General features: G+C 39.3%; 1 protein-coding gene across 7 annotated transcripts in view; it reads right to left on the minus strand.

Annotated features, from left to right (window-relative positions):
• SLC38A5 (solute carrier family 38 member 5) overlaps positions 1–17,650 on the minus strand; it is a 38,777-nt gene that overhangs the window by 10,897 nt on the left and 10,230 nt on the right. For 4 of the 7 annotated variants that reach the window (XM_026711302.2, XM_087925638.1, XM_087925639.1 and 1 more), the window contains 10 exons: positions 17,217–17,382; positions 11,975–12,163; positions 8,140–8,224; positions 6,816–6,931; positions 6,441–6,514; positions 5,756–5,848; positions 5,382–5,463; positions 2,500–2,582; positions 1,351–1,409; positions 760–876 (listed from right to left, as the gene is read on the minus strand). In XM_026711302.2, the coding sequence (XP_026567087.1) occupies positions 760–876; positions 1,351–1,409; positions 2,500–2,582; positions 5,382–5,463; positions 5,756–5,848; positions 6,441–6,514; positions 6,816–6,931; positions 8,140–8,224; positions 11,975–12,066 (801 nt within the window). In that variant the 5' untranslated portion in view covers positions 12,067–12,163; positions 17,217–17,382. The remainder of the gene's footprint in view (positions 1–759; positions 877–1,350; positions 1,410–2,499; positions 2,583–5,381; positions 5,464–5,755; positions 5,849–6,440; positions 6,515–6,815; positions 6,932–8,139; positions 8,225–11,974; positions 12,164–17,216; positions 17,383–17,650) is intronic. The other 3 variants (XM_087925641.1, XM_087925642.1, XM_087925643.1) reach the window with 1 other exon arrangement.

Consider the following 17,650-nt stretch of genomic DNA (forward strand, 5'->3'; position numbering starts at 1 on the left):
AGAAGGTCTAAAACTCAGAATTTTTAGATTGCTCTTCCTCGTTCATATATTACAGTTGTTGTGAGTAAATACAGAGAACAGCAGTAGGACTATTTTACTGGAAATCTCATTACTAAAATTAAAAAGCAGGGTGTTTTGTATAAATGTATATTGTAATTTTCACTGAATTATAAATACATTACAGTATATATATTTTACAGGAAAAATGGGAACAAAAAAATTCCAACTTATCAATTGCTTTTCCTACCCCTATCAACTTCACAGTTACTTCCTAATTTGTTATATAAGTACACAACCTGAGATCTCAAAGCTACATGTAATCCTGAAAAATCTGGGTATAGCCTAAAGAGCTTCTCCAAAAGTTACCAAAGAATTTTATACTTGTAGAATATTGTTCCCCTTCTCAAAGAAAATCTGTAATTCTAGGTACAATTACTAGGAATAATCTGGGGATCCTATTGCCCCCCCACCCAAATCCCAGTGACCTTAGTGCTAGATATACTTCAATAAAAGAAAGGGGGGGGGGGGGGAGAAGCAATGTGCTATAAAGATCAAGATGCCCATAAAGACTGAGCTTCAAGTAGGCTTTCAGGCACAAAACGTACTATGTGATTAGAACACAGTAGCAGACAAAAGTCCATTAATTCACTTGCACCAGCAGATTCTGCAGGCCTCATATAGCCAAAACTGCATCTCCCTGCTCCATCAATACTCTTTAACGTGTTCGATTTCACTAGTTTCAGATACTTTCATACTAACCTGAGAATTGAGAGGAAAGGTTTCAGCACTACAGGTATCATGGCTGGATTCCATGGTGCTATTGACCACCACAGTATCATTGAAGGGACAAGGGATCTGGAATTTCTTGTAAATTACCTTTGTGGAAGGAATGGGAAAAGGAGGGTGAGCATCAGGAAGGAGTGGATGAGACAAAGCACCAAAAAAAGCAGCAATTGTACACCTTTTCCAAACCGTGCCTTTTCCAAAGCACCAGAAGGCAAGGCAAGAAACAGTGGATGGAAACTAATCAAGGAGAGAAGCAAGCTGGAATTTTAGGAGAAACTTCACGACAGCGAGGATAATTAAACAGCGGGACACCTTGCCTTCAGAAGTTGTAGGGGCTTCATCACTGGAAGTTTTAAAGAAAAGACTGGGCTGTGATTTGTCTGAAATGGTATAGACTAGTATCTCTTGTTTGAGCAGGGGGTTAGTCTATAAGACCTCCAAGGTCCTTTCCAGCTCTATTCTGACTGAAAACCTCTTAAAAGATTGGAACAATTATTTCCTATTTAAATCTGGCGCTTTTTCTTTCTGGGAGAAGCCAGAGTTTCTGGGAGTTATGTAACTCACCGAGGTGAGAAAGAAACACATGCAGGTGAGTGAGAGTCCACTGGTATAACCAAGATAACCTGTGAAAAGAAGGAAGAGAACAAAGGAATTGCATTGATCTTATATACAGGATTTTGATAAAAAGCCTCTCAAAAGATTTTACAACAAAGAAAGCTAAACATGGAAAAGAAAGCCACCATTAATTAGATATATCTGCTCTTAAAAAATAATACAACTTGGACAGCATCCTTAATTCTAAATTGATGCAATGGCCTTCTGAAATTCAACATCTATACTATATGAAAAATTTGGGAGAAACCGTGTAGAGTTCAGCCTTGGAGGATGTTTAACAATTACATGCAACAAATTCCAATTTAGAAAACAGAAATAACAAAGCAACAAAAAAATTGATATTTTTTAGTATATGTTTATCAATTTGACATATTGGTGTTCAACTTGGGCTTCGTTCAATTTACATTTATTTTTGACATAAAATGTATCATTGATTGGGTGTAGAATAGTTAATCTGATTTTTAGTATTACTTTTACGACAATAGGTGATCAACTAAATTAAAACTGGAACGATTCAATGCCATAGTATCGGATTACTACATTTAGTAGTGTAAATGAGAGATTGGATTAGAGGCTCTTCCCAGAGCTTTTTTAACCCTTATATTCTATGATTGTATTAATTTATTTAATCAAATGATGAAAATGCAAGCACACACAGGTGACAATCTTCTGTCAGCCCAGATGAATTGAATAAATTTAGATGTATCAGATTTGAGCTCACAGTTTAAATTCAATCAAAAATCAAATTTGGAAATTCAATGCAATTGAATTTAGCAATGCACATACTGGGGAGGGGGGAACCCTATGGAATATCGCTTTTCTGCTAATATTCTTCTGTGCCCCAAATAATTCTCTTCAACAGTAGGTTGCAAGATCTGCGTCAATAGAAGATCCTCGTAGGAAGCAATTCCGATTCCCTACAGTTGGGGGTAGCACTGATGTATATCCCTCAACTTATAAGGCTGAAATGACATAATCTTGCCTTGAACTTAAGGTAGAAAACCAGCAGTGACGCAAAAAAGTACATACACATGATCAGACAATATTTATCCAAGCACGCACAAGCAGAACACAGGACAAACACTTTCTGTCACTTACCTAAATGTTTCATCAGAGCCAAGGGCAGGATGACACTAATGCTGACGACAACTATTAAAATTTGCTCATTCATGTACCATTCGCTGAAAATAAAGCACCAAAGTTGGATGAATCCATGAACATTAGTTTACCTCACTCTCTTTTTCTCTCTCATACACAGAGAGTGAACAGTAGCAAAAAAATAAAAGAAGAGCTCCTGTGTGTTTATAGACAGACAGACAGACTGACTGACTGACTCTTGACAGGTGCCATCCTTTTTTTTTATCCTTTTACCTTTTAAAAAATCTTTTTTCATATGGACTGAAAAGCATGGAATACAGTTTTGCATCTGGATACTTGACATTTTCCTTCCCAAATTTAAATCTGTATTTATTTTAATTAGCAAATATAACTAGCCAAATGCTACCTACCCTGTTTTTAAAAAACTCAAAAAAGAACTCTACATATGTTACCTGTTACAGGTAAGACGTAGGTATCAGCCCCACTAAGCCATTATTACCAATGATGACACTTGACTGTCGTCCAGAAGAATCAAGGATAGAGGATTAACTGATAAGAGAGTATTTTTTCTTTTCTCTCATCCAGTTACGTCCAATTCTCAGACTGCTTGGGCAAGTCCCTGTAGTTTTCTTGGCAAGGTTATTCAGAAGTGTTTGCTACTGTCTCCTTCCTAAGGCTGAGAGAAAGTGACCAGTCTAAGGCCACTCAGCTAGTTTTGTGCCTAAGGCAGGACTAGAATTCAGTCTCCGGACTTCTAGCCTGTTGCTCTAACCACTACACCAAATTGACTCTACAAGAGTATATAAAAGACAACAAAAGGCCATTTTTCCCAGCTTAAATAATCACCAAGTACATGAACTTCAAATCCCCAAAATTCTCCAGCCAATGCAGCTGTTGCTAAGAATTTTTACAGCTGAGATCCATGCATTTGCAGGTTAGGAAATGCTTGAGAGGAACTGCTGGGGTAGAAGTAACACTTATTTACTGATGACCACAATTTGTATCTGTTTACAATTAGTCCTCATGGGATTGACCAGAAATCCAGAAGCTATTCAGAAGCATGACAATATGTAAGCAAGTGAGCAGTGAATGACCAAAGTGACTTGAAACTTCTCTTGCACTACGCCATTTCTCTTCTTGTTTTGTTACTTGCAGAGTTGTTGCAGCGGCACCCAACCAAGTATTTTATTACAAGGAAACAAACTCTTCTCTGTTCCTGTAGGTAGGCAGATTCTTCCTCAAACTTTCTTCCATTCTAACCACCCTCTCTTTACTCCAGGGGTCCTCCAGGGCTTGTAATAAATAAATACTCTGCTATTTATAACAAAACTTTTAATGACAAACATTTATGAGATCAGTTAAAGTACTGTAGATTAACATGCAAAGAACTGGAGTGCAATGGTATTGACATAACCTAATTTAAGTTTGAAGGCTACCCTTCAGATCTTTTTCTCTTCCATCTTTACCCCAGTCCATATGAAAAACAGGGATTTTTTTTAAAGACATACAGGTAAAGTTGAAATACGGCTTCACTTCCAAATTTATCTGATTTAAAGCTGGAAAAAAAATGAAGTAGCATCACACATAGCTGTATTTTGACAAGTATAAATCTACTTTAGAAATTCTGTCCACTTTACTGTCTGTGGTAATATGGCAATATTCCAGTTCAACAACTTTTTTTAGTTTAAAATAGTACACACAAAAATGTCATCACTTGTAACGTAGGAATTCTTTTAAACATCTTCCCAACTTTACACAATACATGAACACATATTGTTTAGTAACCTTTTTAAAATAACAAAAAATGCTACTTCTTTGGTCCTTTGACACATAAATGACCTTAGATACAAACTTTTTAAATGGATATTCCCACAATGTAAATCTCCTTTAAATACAATTGCCCCCTTTTCTTCCCAACTTTCAACAACATATTTCTTTCAAGCATGGTTGTCAACTTGTAGGGGAGAAAGACAAATGTTAGTGGATTTTAATACTAACATATGGCCCAGGATGACATCCAATAGCATTTCATCAGAACTTGTGGTAAAATTCTTTTCCACCCCTAAATGGAAACTCAGGGGACAGTTTATGATCCACAAGGGAATAATCTCTGTATCTCCTTTCCCCATCCCATTTCTGAGAGTGGGGGTTTAAGTCTGCAAGCTACAGAGCATTGTGGCTTGGTCCCAAATTCTCTTGATCAGGGGAGGAATGTGAATAAGGCACCAAGCCCCAGAAGATCCATTTATAGAAGGAAAAAATAGCCCAAAAGACCAGCTGCTTCCTTCCATAATACAACTCAGAAACCCCTTAGAACAGCTCTGGAAAAAAAATGGGCTGCGTCAGAGTGAAAAAGGAGGGAAAGAGCCGTGATCCTCATATATATTCCACCTCTAATTTCATTTTAAGTCACAATGGCCATAAGGAAATATCATTAAGAGTTCAAGACAAGTCCTGAAATAATCGTGGATCTGGAGGTCACAAAACTCACTTAACTAGTTCAGATAGTAGAACCATTCATCCAATATGCTAAGCTTGATTAGAATTAATCTTGTTCAGTTTTCCGGTGCCTTGATATATTATGTGAATCCAACCTATTTAGAGAGTTTATGTTCAGTGCATGTTGCAAACACAATAAATGGATCAACTCATTGAACAGGCTAAGCATGTTTGGTGAATAATTAAAACTGTGCTGGACACTGTCAAAATCCAGAAAGTTTTCAACTGGAAATAACCCTAGACTTAGCATGAAGAATGCCCAAGGATAGCAGCAATGCCTAATTAACCACGTAACCTTGAAAAATACCAAAACAATAGAAACTACCTGTAGGTTTCTTTGTCATTCTTGCTGAAGAGCAAGAAGAGCAAGGAGTTTTGCTTACCCATTGTTTGCTGTCAGCCCTAAGAAGGTTTGGATCACAAGTGGCAGTTCAGATTTAACAATGAACAAGTAACTGGACATAGCTGTGAAAAGAGAAAGCTGTCAGGATCTCCTAAATTTCTTTTTTTGGGGAACAGTGAAAACAGTAAGATGGCATGTGATTGCCCACTCTTATCCTCAGGATGAACACTGGATATTGGTCACAAATCGTCATCGACATCAGTTTATAGAAGTCAAGATCACAATGCCCCAGTCCTTTGCTCAGCCTTCTTCCTTGAACTTCATACACACCCCCAACTATCAGAAGCAAATGTATGCAAATATACACCACTTTGTTTCCCCTTTCTGATACAACAGGGAAGTGGGAAACCTTACCTCCTATGTTGTGTATTGAGATTATGACAGCAGCCACCACTTTGCCCCCATGGCCAAAGGCCTTCAATCCCAGCTGTTCATATGCTCTAATTCCTAAATAGGAGAAAGAGAGAAAGGGTTCAGATAGGTTGGTTTATAATTCTAGGGTGATACCACTACCAGTCTATTCATCTTAACCACTGTTCAAAATTATGCTCCTTTCATGCTAGCAGTCAACACGCTCATCAATCCAGTTCCAGTAGGAATTGACACATTCCTCAATGTATTGAGAGTTTTAAAAAAAGCATGCAGCTCCTTGGTAATAATGATGACCTAAGGACAAGTTGTGTTCTTCAGCCACAATCTGACTGTGCAACAAAAAGAGCCATCTTTGAATGCCAGTCCAGCTTCCTGCATGGCCCACTGATCAATTTCAAAACCAAGTTTCAAGGCATCTACAGCCTGCACTAATTCTTGTTAGGTCACAGTCCTTGGAGGACAAGACTTTTAATGATCCAAATTGAGAGAAGGCATAGATTCTAAGAATAGCAAAAACTTCTGAACACCTCTCTGAAATCCCTTAATAAAAGGCACCCCTGTATTGTATTAGTTCTGTTTCTACCCCCAATGAGCAGTATGGCTATGGCCAGGGTCTTACCCTGTGGCGCATAACAAATACTATGGAATCTCCTGAACTGTGACTCACCAACAACTCCCGCACACTTCAGCAGCAGATGAATGGAATAGGAGGAGAGCAAAGCAATGCAGATCAAAAGGATCCTGGAAGAAGGACAACAATGAATGTCAACCCAATGCTTCTTTCACAGAAATGGACCAACTCTGGAATGCCTCTTCTATGGAGACAAAGAGAACTCTTTCCAATCCTCATCTGGACTGAATTCTAGCCCAACCATACTTGAATTCACCAACTCTATCCAATCCCTGCTTGGGAATTAGTTCTTACAATCCATCCAGCAGCAGACCCACAGGTGGAAACTGCGGCTGAATTTCTACTTGCTTCCTCCCCCTTGGATTGTGGATTTTTTTCCCCTGGGTACCAAGCTGTGGGAGTTACACTCACACAAAGAGGGTGATTCCCGTATTCCTCATGGCATAGGCCAGGCCCAGGATGCCACTCCCCATGATGGCGTTGCTCAGATTAAAGACTGACATCCCAAACGAAGTCTTTCCCTCAAACTGCAACCAAGATTTAAGAAAAGAAACAAAAACCGAATTTCAGAAATTGGGTGGAAAATAGCCTTTGGGCCATAGGGAAAACAAAGCACTAATCCTAACAGAAGTACCGGTATAATACATAAGGCTGAAGGGGAAAAATGATACCAATCATTAAATATCCAAGGGTAATCCAGGAAAGAAAGTTGAAGTGGTAGAACACCTGGCCTGCATGAGTGTCCCTATAAAGTTACCAATTATTATACAATGACCAACATATTGCACTGTACCAGTCTGATTCTTACAGTTTTATACATTATGCCATATATTTTTGAATGTCTGCATTTGACTCAGGTCTGTGGGAACATACCAGAATGAAGACACAACAAAAGATGGTTCTCAAAAGAAGAGATGATTCAGTGTGAACAGAAGGAAGCAATGACAGTCAAATGAAAAAGAACCAGGAGATAAGAGAAGTCTATAAAGGTAGGGCTGGTTAAGCCTTGATGGAAATTATAAATATAGGTGGCCATGATATAAATAGATAATAAAACATAATGAGGTAATACTTCTAAAATACCTACATGATAATATAATATGCATGCTAACAAGAAACATCACACATCATGAAGAAGCCTGAGATATTCTGGGAGCCAGATCTTATATCTCAATGCAACAGTTGTGCAATGACATTCACCCCCACCTCCCCATGAAAAAAAAAAAAGACACTTGTACAAGGAAAATTCTTCAATCCTGCTTCATTAGGTCATGCTGTATTGGTAGACATTTGCAAACTGCATTAAGAAATAGCTGAGACATTTGAATTTTGCTTTCAATGGTAAGTAGAGGAATGGGAATAAACAGGAACTGGTTGCTTTCATGAGGGAAGTACTGTCATGCCATCCTACTGCAAGCTCGTCCCTTTTGTACAGAATGTGCATGCAACATCATGTTGCACATATAAGAGATGGGCCCTTGGTGCTTGCTGGACTGATCAGTGCTAACACTAGCACAGTGTTTGACTAGCACTGATGATGTTACCTAGTTTGGGTAATGAAATGTCTACAAGAAAACAACCAAGCTCAGAGAGCACCAAGGACCGCTCATGTCAACCCTGAATTACAATTATTCTCCTTTATTAGTACATGTAAAAGAGTTAATCCCTCTGTCACAATTCTGCACTCCCTGTGGACACAGCTGAGTTGGAGATATTTGATGACATCATCACCTACATCAGTGAATTGGCTAAATTTCTTGCTGGCAGCATTAGGCAAGAAGCCATCTTGTTCCGCTGAAATACGTTCCTCTTCCTCATACCTGAAATGGAAGAAGTAGAAAAGGTCAGTGGAGTCCTATACCAGAACTGCATCTGTTTAGCATCACAAATCAATGGCTCAAGCCAAATATTATACAGGTTATGCTGTGTTCTAATTAAAGTGTCAAGTCAAGATGGAAAAGAAAGGAAATGAAAAGAGAGGAAACAAAGTAGATAAAACCATCATGTGTTATTGTACTTAGCATACGTATTGAACTATTAATGTGATTTACATATTGTCTGGTTGGTCTAATAAATAAATGTGTTAGTTTAAAATTATATATATATATTTGGCAATCTTGACTCTCTTGCCAAATTCTGATGTAACTATACGATGAAGCCAGTGTGTTAATATTAATTAATTAAATTATTACTAAGCCTTTGCTTCAAATATTTGGAGATAATTACTATGTTGGGTTGTAACAACTATCCTGAATTGGGAACAGCTAGACCAGCCTTCCCCAGTCTGGTGCCCTACAGATCTGTTGGACTAATTCGCAAAATCCCTAACAGCCAATGACGTGAGACAGAAAGCACAGTAATCCCAAACCTTTTAGTGATAAGTCTTTCTTACTATTGCTTAATGGCTAGACGGGTGTGTCTGTGTGTGACTGTGAAGGGAGAAGAAACTAACATTATCAATCATTGATTTAAATTATGCCAGACTGGGCAGTCAAAGTTTGAAGCCTAAACTGAACTGCCATTCATACAAGGATATGTCTACCCAAGCCCTCTATAGCCTCCGATATCTCCTAGCATGGTCAGCGGCTGCTGTGGGAATGGACTTGCAGCAAATCCATTTTTCCCAAAATGGTTTCATGTACTGACGGGATATAGATTATGAGCTATGCAAAGAAGCCTCCAGTATGTTCTGTATCAACCAAGACTGTGTCATCCCAGCAGTGAGCTCTGCTTCTCAAAGAAGTCTCAATAGATGAGATAAAAGGTCTATGCAATTCTACAATTAACTTCCACAGGATAGACTTGCTTCCTCTCAAACGGAGGCTCTGCTTAGCCATCATAGCTAGTTTATGAATCTACTCTAAACAGATGTCAGATTATCACCAAGTCTCACAGCAGCATACATTTCCAACAAAAGAGAATATACAGTACGCAGCTCGGGATTGAACTGTGGCGTCCTTGGTGCTCTCTGAGCTTGGTCGCTTGCTTGCAGATAATTCATTACCCAACTAAGTAACATCATCAGTGCTAGTCAGTTGATGTAAAGTAGCTTGCTCTGTCAGCGTTGGTAGGAGTGTAGTCTTCTTCATAGTCCCTTGATTAGGGTATCAATTTCTGCTTGATTGTATCTGGTGTTAATACTTGCATATCTGGGTGTTGGATGCTGGAGAGGATGTGTTCTGGTCTTTTTTTTCCCCTGGTTCTGTGTTCTGATTTTTTGGGGGTTTGTTTTTTAATGACATTTCCATATATCAAACCTGAGATCAGGGTCTGTATGACTACTTACACTTACCATTTAGTTGTCCAGGGGCAAATTTAGAGCATGAAAAATATTTTTTCAAATGTATACCTGCCATTAATTTCTGGACTTAATAAACAACTGAAATGTTGGTACCCTTGTTACTGAAGGTACTGTTGATTATGCAAAATGGTGCTCCCTGAAGCCAGTGCAAAGAAAGAACACGTGAGAGCACCTGATGAAGCTAATGACCTCTAGTAGTATTATCTCTATGGTACATCTTACCGTCTGGGTGGGAACTGGGTGGTTCTAGGTAGTTTAATTGAAAATAAAAAAATAGTCCTGAATTGGAAGCTTGAGAGAACATAGAACTAAGAAATGTGTGTGTTTGTTTGCTGCTGGCAGAGTAGTTTCTAAAATTTTGGAGAAGAGACTGGTGATCTGTGTATTAATTTTGCCACTAGAAATAGTTGCTTCTCAATCTGCATCTTTCTATATTACCTCCAGGGCTTTTTATTACAGAAATATTTTTCCCTATGTGGGGGAACTACTTTGATGTCTCTTTGCCTAACCTGAATTCCTGCTTTTCTGGCTTCAATTCTGCCTGCTCAGTTAATTTCCATCTTTCTCATACGCTGCCCAATTCTGCATGCCCAACCTTCTCTTCTTTATAACTTCCAAACTTAGAATGTATTTCTCTCTTTTTTTTCTGCTCCATTTCTATATCGACCGTACTTGTATTTGTTTTGAAGGCTGCATAAAAGCATATGTACAATTACTATGCAAATTTCTCCTAAAATTTACAATTTACACAAATTTTCCTAATATATAGATATAAATTCCACAAGTATTGGGTTTATTAATTATAATTAATATTTTATGTTGTTTCTTGTTGTTGCCCTTTCATGTGTGAACTGCTCATCTTTCCCTGCAATAATCTTTGTCTTTTGTGCTGTATTTCTAAGCCATGACTCTCTTCTGCAATGTGCAGACGCTGCAGGAATATAAATGTGTTGTGGCTCCGGGCTTGGATTCAGCTCCTGTGATTGATATGAGTTCAAGTGAGGAGGTCATCGCAGAAAAATATGAGCCGGCCTGGCTTAGTGATTGGACTGATAACCAGGATGAGGAGATGGACGTGACAAAGGACGACAGACCTGATGTATTAGAATTGTCAGGACCTTTGACCTCCTCTGGTTCCTTATCTGATCAACAGCCGGGAATGGCTGACAGGGAAGTTTTGAGAGTCTTCTAGTGGAGATGAGAACTTGGAAAATTTGTGGTTAAATGTAAAAAATAGAAGACGGTTGAGAAGGCAAAATCAGCTGGAGCGAATGAGAAGAGCAAGTCAGTAAATTAGCACGTTGCCTCAATGAGTATAAAAGGACACAGCTGGGCTGGTACATTTTGCCAGGAACAAAATGACTATTTGAGTGAGGACGTTACAGCAAGAAGCTCTGAGACTGGAGATTTATTGCCAGGACTGGTTTGCCAGACAGAGTAAAGATTTATGCTGTGGTTTCTGCCAGCCGTTATCTTGTAAGACTTCTTTCCATTTGATTTAATTGTGAAACGGCTGCTTTCTGTTTTGTTCGTTTGAATTTTGAAGGGGAGTCATAACATAAATGCATGCTTCGGTTCACAAAACTTGCAAAGTTGTACATTCGGTTCATTTTCACTAAACAACCACTCATTCAGCAACTAGTTATGAAGGCACGGACTGAGGTCCTCATTATTGCGGGCTGTTGCAGTGTCCCCACAGTCATGTGATGGCAGTTTGGGCTTTTGGCAGCCAGCTCATAATTATGTCACAGCATCCCATGGTTAATTGTGAGCTTCACCGCTGGCTTCTGAAAAGCAAAGTCAAAGGGGAAGCCAACCAGAGGTCATAAATGGTGATCATCTGTCTGTGGGAGACCGCAACCATGCTGGATTCACAGTAACTGGGACTGCCACAGCTGCCACTGTAAGTTGCCACAGAGACGAGATGCTGTATTTTATGACCCCATCACTTAGCAATGGAATTGGCAGGCCCAATCACCATGGCAAGCGAGGACTCCCTGTATGTATATTTATTGCATTAATACCTCACCTTTTCACTGGGAGCTCAATGCGGTGTATATATATAGAGAGAGAGTCTCCCCCTTATTTTATCCCCCAGAGTATGAGGTAGGCAGGGCTGAGAGAATAAGATGGGTCTGAAGTCAGAGGGTCAGTTTTACAGTCAGGTGGGAACTTGGTCTCCTGGTCCCAATCCCTAACATATTAAACTGTTACGCCACAGAGGGTGTATTCCCAACAGATTTCTCTGTCATTCCTACCAAAGACTCACCCATCCTCCAGGACAGCTGCTTTGTCACTGTCAGGTATTGTACCGTTGAATCTTTCAGTGCCAACCTCGCTTCCCATTTTTTGCAGTTCCATCTTCGCAATCAGTGGGGTGTTTGCTCACGGATGTGGGCAACGATTTCAGTAAACCGCCAGCAGCAGCAAGAGCAATACACTTGGTTCGGCAGGATACCTGAGGACATGGAGAAGACTTCAGCAAGCAGCACTCAATAATACTGGGGGGGCGGAGGGGGTAAGGGGCTGGGATTAGGTAGTCCTGAGAATCCAAACATTCTACTCCCAGCTACAGGAAGGGTGTGGATGGCGGGGGGAGGGGAAGGGAGGCACCGCCAGAATAGTTTTGCCACTCTAATGAAAAGCACACCAAGAAACATGCAGCGGTTCCAACCCCATGCCTGGGGGGGAGTCTGTCCTGACAGAGGGTAGGCGAGGAAGGATGTCAGCCTGTTCCTTCTCCCACCCACACCTTTAAGCATTAAGTTGGCAGGCTGCTTCCCTAAGTGTTTTCACACATCTGCATGCTACTCCCAAGAAACATGGCACGTACTCCCCTCACGTACTGGGTGGTGTACCAACTGCTCTATCAGCTTTCCTCCCCTAACAATAACCATTATACACTAAGGTAAGAAAAAAAAAAGCACTAAAACCCACAGCGGGAAAGCACACAAGCCATTTCTCCTCTTTCTCAAAGAGTCCGGCTTGAGAGAAGATGTATTTTGTTGTAGTTTTGTCTGAGGACTGTGGGGGAGGAAGGAAGGGAAATCACTGCGGGGGGACGCAGTAACATGTGTAATGAATACAACAGTTGCATTCACACCACGGATTTACTGAAGTGTCGTTGACCCAGCCATATCCAGGGAAGAAAATTCACTCCTAAATGCAAAGATAAAATGATCCCCAAATTTGCAGAGCTGCCTTCTTATTCAGAAACGTTAGAGCATTTCATCCACTCTTCCACCTTTCTCAACCTGGTGCAGATCTGAATAAGCAGGCACCATACAAGAAGACATTCTCCACCATAAACCTAATTAACATAAAAGGCTGCATTGTTCCTACCACCCCATCCAGCAATATACTTCTTAGGTCTCTTAGTTACATTACAAGCTGAAGTCAACAAAGATTTTACCCACTTCTCAAAATTTTAAAAACCAACCAACCCGTAGTGTATGTCTCCCAGGCAAATTGGACAGAAGCCTCAGATTGCTAACCCACTTAAACTGAGAATAGCAACAGGCCTCTCCGCAGTGAAATATTTTTGGGAAGGGCAGTTAGGCTTCCTGAGGGAATGGGAATGGGGAAGGTGAAATTACTCAATCCTTGATCAAGAATGTAATGTTAAATGCACGCTTACATTTTCATACTGCTACCCAAACCAGAGGTGTCAGGTAAATGAGAACTTTAACTTTCATCCCACTCCACAGTAACCTAATGAATCCCTCCCAACTTCTAGCTGTCTGGAAGAGAGCTCCCACCAATGCTAATGGAAATAAAGAAAGAAGGAAAGGTTCAGAAAGAAAATACAGAGACACACCTGTCTCTGGGACCCAAGAACCCAAGGGTTAAATGTGCCACCTGGGAAAAGCTGAGAGAAGGCTGGGTGGGGCAAAAATGCAAATGGAGATGTCTGACTGGTGCCTTGATCATTAACTGCATCCTTCCCTCGGAGATATATTCCCACAGAAAACATAGAACAAGAGCTTTCTATTCTGATGGGATGAGCCAATGGGCCTCACCACCGCTGGGAGTAATAACTGTGACTGTATTTCTCAGTTCTTCTTTCAAGCTGTGGGAAGTACAAAAAACCAGCAACTGTTGAGAACCCGTGACCTCTAAATATTGTGAAACTTACTGCCATTCCAGCCAACTTATCCAATGCTGCAAAACTGGGAAGGTTGCTGTCCTTACTATGGCATGAAAGGGGGCGAATGCAAAAGCTGCATGCAGTTTACGGTCCAGTGGTATGTTCTTTCCAAAACAAAGGGTGGCTGATTTGAGGCTCAATGAACTATGTGAAATTAGCCCCCTTGATTAGTTTGTTGTTCAGTATGTTGGGTTAATCATTTATTAACCCAGGCGATGGGTTAACCATGGTTAAGTAACCAAGGGTAATTGTCCTGCATACACAGCTGACTTGGTGTCCTAGCTTTCGCCTGGTGTTTCCATTTGGTCATGTCACTTGTGATTTCAGGTCAGGGGTTCCTAAACTTTTTGCCATCACCCCTCCTTTTAGTGTAATCTTAAAGTACACACCTAACCATCCAAACACAAAAAAACAGAACACAAAGGAACAATGAAAACAATACAAAGAAACTATAGGAATGTTGGATTTATTGTAACAATGTAGCTGAAAGGTTCTTTACCTCTCCCCTAGATTCTGCCTGCACCTCCCAAGGGAGGTATACCTCACAGTTTGGGAAATCCTATGCCAGAAACACACCTAAGATGGAACACAGGAGTTGGAGCCTGGGCAAAAGGAAAAATTGGCCTGATGTGGTTGACTACAAAAATGCATGCAACCCACAAAAAACTGTTCCCAGGACACTCCTAAAGTAAAAGGGGTGGGAAGGAAATAATAATAATAAGATGCCTGGAAAGAAAAATTAAGAATTTAATATTAGCTATAGCTGGGCTTTATGCTATTTCCTTTCTGAAATATGAAATAAAACTAATCGTCCATCTTTCAGCCACAGAAATGGGACACCGGTGGGCTTCTTTCATCCTTCCTATTGGTGAACAAACCATGAGCATAACCATGACTGGTAGTGCTACTTGAATATGTTTACTTAAGTTCAATTGTGTTCAGAGTGGCTTCTTCTTAAGAGAATTATGTGTAAGATTAAAAATTATGTCATTAAGTTTGATGGTATTTTGTATGAGGCTTGCCTTGACCTAAAGTTTTGAAGCATTTTACCCAGTTTTTAAACACTATGATTGTTATTAATTGTAGTTAGTAATGATAACAGCAGATTTACATAATGCCCAGAGCCTTAATGTGGTTTTGTTCTTGATCAAGAGTTGTCTAAACCCTGCTTGCAACACTAGTATGGTTTGCAAACCTGTGGCTTAGTATGAGTGAATGCAGCCAACCATGTCTTCTTTAATAACTCACAATTAAGCAAACTGTGAGTTCAGATCTTACCGCAAGGGAAATATGTCAGTCCTTTTCTAACTACTAATGAATTGGATTGAAATTAAGTACATCTAGCCCATCCACAAATCTATATTCGTTGTGCACACAACTGGGGCCTCTTGATCAACAGCCAAACATGACTAGAATGTCATTTCACCACAGCACAACACTGCCACCCCTACAATCTTCATCCCATTTCGAGGTCTGAAATATCATCCTGATTTGCAAACATTATAAAGCGATAAAGACTTATCTTTAGGCCACGGAAAAATCTTTTAGCCTCTGATTGCAATCTCTCAAGGAAACCCATGCAAAAGATGACTGTCGGCTATGATCGGAAATCAACCAAAAATAGCAGCATCCAATAACTTCTAACTGAAGGTCCAGAAATATTATTTCCTTTTGTTTCATTGGCACACACATGCATACAGACAAACAGAAACACACAGAACATGTCCATTTTCTTATCTTCCCAATTTTTTGCCTTGTGTTTGGTTCAGAACCTAAATCATTTACGAGTGTCCAACAGATTGTATGATGCAGTAGAGAGCATGGATCTAAAAAATGTGCTATAAAAAAACGTGGTAGCTATGTTTGAGAGAGGTGACAGAAGTAAATAATTGCACTGATAAATTAGAATAAATAGATGTATACTGATAGAATGTTCACAAAACATGGGAAATGGATAGAGAAATGTTAAGATGTACAGTATAAGTAGAAGGCAGCCCGATCTATATGAGAAATTAATATTGAAGAGGCAAAATTTGCTTTATTTTCTGTATAAAGAACCATGCTCCTGCTATTTTGCCATATGAAAGTGAGAGTTGGGTGTTTCAGGAGAAATACAGAAGTTAATTGAATGCAATGGCAATGGGGAATTTGTGTGATAACAAGGCAAAATGAAAAATAATTGGATTATGAAGTACTTAAATTCAGTACAAAAGTACCCAACATGAACAATAATAAGGTGCAGTAGCATAATCATATAGCTGAATGATTTATATCATCTGAAGAGTAACCAAAATATGTCATATACAGTAGAGAAAGTAAATGAGGAACAAATTGCAAAACATATATAGGAAGAGTTAACAGGCAAAAATGAAAAGTTCAGGAAAATCATGGGTCTTTCTCAATGATCTCAGCCGAAATCCTTAAGAAGACATATGTAGGCATACATATAGAATTATCCAACAGAACAGGTAAAATAAATGTATGGCATGTCTCAAATGACCTGTCCACACCAAACTGAAATAGTTTTTAATAATGAAAAAAAAAAAACCAAGTTAGAAATGTTCTGAACAATGTCCTGAACAAACAAGATTCCTGCCAGTGTGGAAATTTAGTTACAATTCTACTTTTAACTAATAATAGGAGAGCAACGATTGGGCATAGATAGGAACCACCTCCCTCAAAGCAGCCTTGGGTACAATCATGACTTTTGAAAAATTAAACAACTGGTATCAAATTTCTGAAATGTCCTCTCAAAGACGACATTTCTAACCACGGAGTTCATTTCAGGTAATTTACCTCAAAATCACTTTTATTTATTTATGTGTTGCACATTATGCATAAATACAGCAAAACTGGAATGAGATACATGGAAAAGATAATTATGTTATCTCTGAATAGTACAATACAGAAGTAAAACAACTAACAATTTTTTAAGATCTTGCAACTAGGTTATCTGAAGACAGACTGGCCTATCCAGACAAGTAAAATGAAGGAGAGTTTCTATCAGGCTGTTAATGGCTACAACAATTATATTCTTTCAGAGTCAGCTGGGAATATGACCCAGAGACTTCTTGTCCACGTCCAGCATTTTAATCATCACTTAGTTTTCATCACTGAAAAACTGAGAAGTAACACTTGCTGCAAAATATACACTGATAGTTTGAATTGCAGAATCTGAAGAGATTCTACAATTCAAACTATCAATGTACATTTTGCAGCAAGTGCTACTTCTCAGTTTTTCAGTCAAATATTTCTGCATATGTTCAGAATTAAAAAAGAAGATTAAGAAACAACTATTGCTAAATGTCAGTATGATGACACTAAGTCTGCAGAAGGGAGATGGGTGTGCAAAGTAACCACAAACCTTTTTAGCAGATTAATGTCCAGACCACTAATCTTTAGAATGAGTTTTTTCTCACAGCAATCTGACTTCGCTACTCCAAGGATCCTGTTACAACAAGTATGTTGTTTCTTTCACTGTTGCAGCAGATTGGATCACCAAGTTTGTACTATCGTAAGCCGGCTTCTTCCTATAATACAAAATACAAAACAATCACAACAGGAGGATTCAACAGAGATTTGAGCAAGTGAAAAGCATTTCTGGTTCTGAAGTTCTACTGACAAAAAGAGATTGATTTATTTGTGTATTATGTAACCTCCCACTCCCCTGGCAACAACAATCAATCAATCAATCAATCAAATAAGTCATTTGATGGGCTCCATTCTATTCTGAGGTCCCCAGACCTGTTGTCAAAACCAGGTCTTTCAGGGTCTTGTGAAAGAGTCGGAGTGGAGGGC

Source organism: Pseudonaja textilis, chromosome 2, assembly GCF_049901715.1.
Source record: "Pseudonaja textilis isolate UNSWEBS1 chromosome 2, rPseTex1.2, whole genome shotgun sequence".
In the NCBI taxonomy this organism is placed as follows: domain Eukaryota; kingdom Metazoa; phylum Chordata; class Lepidosauria; order Squamata; family Elapidae; genus Pseudonaja; species Pseudonaja textilis.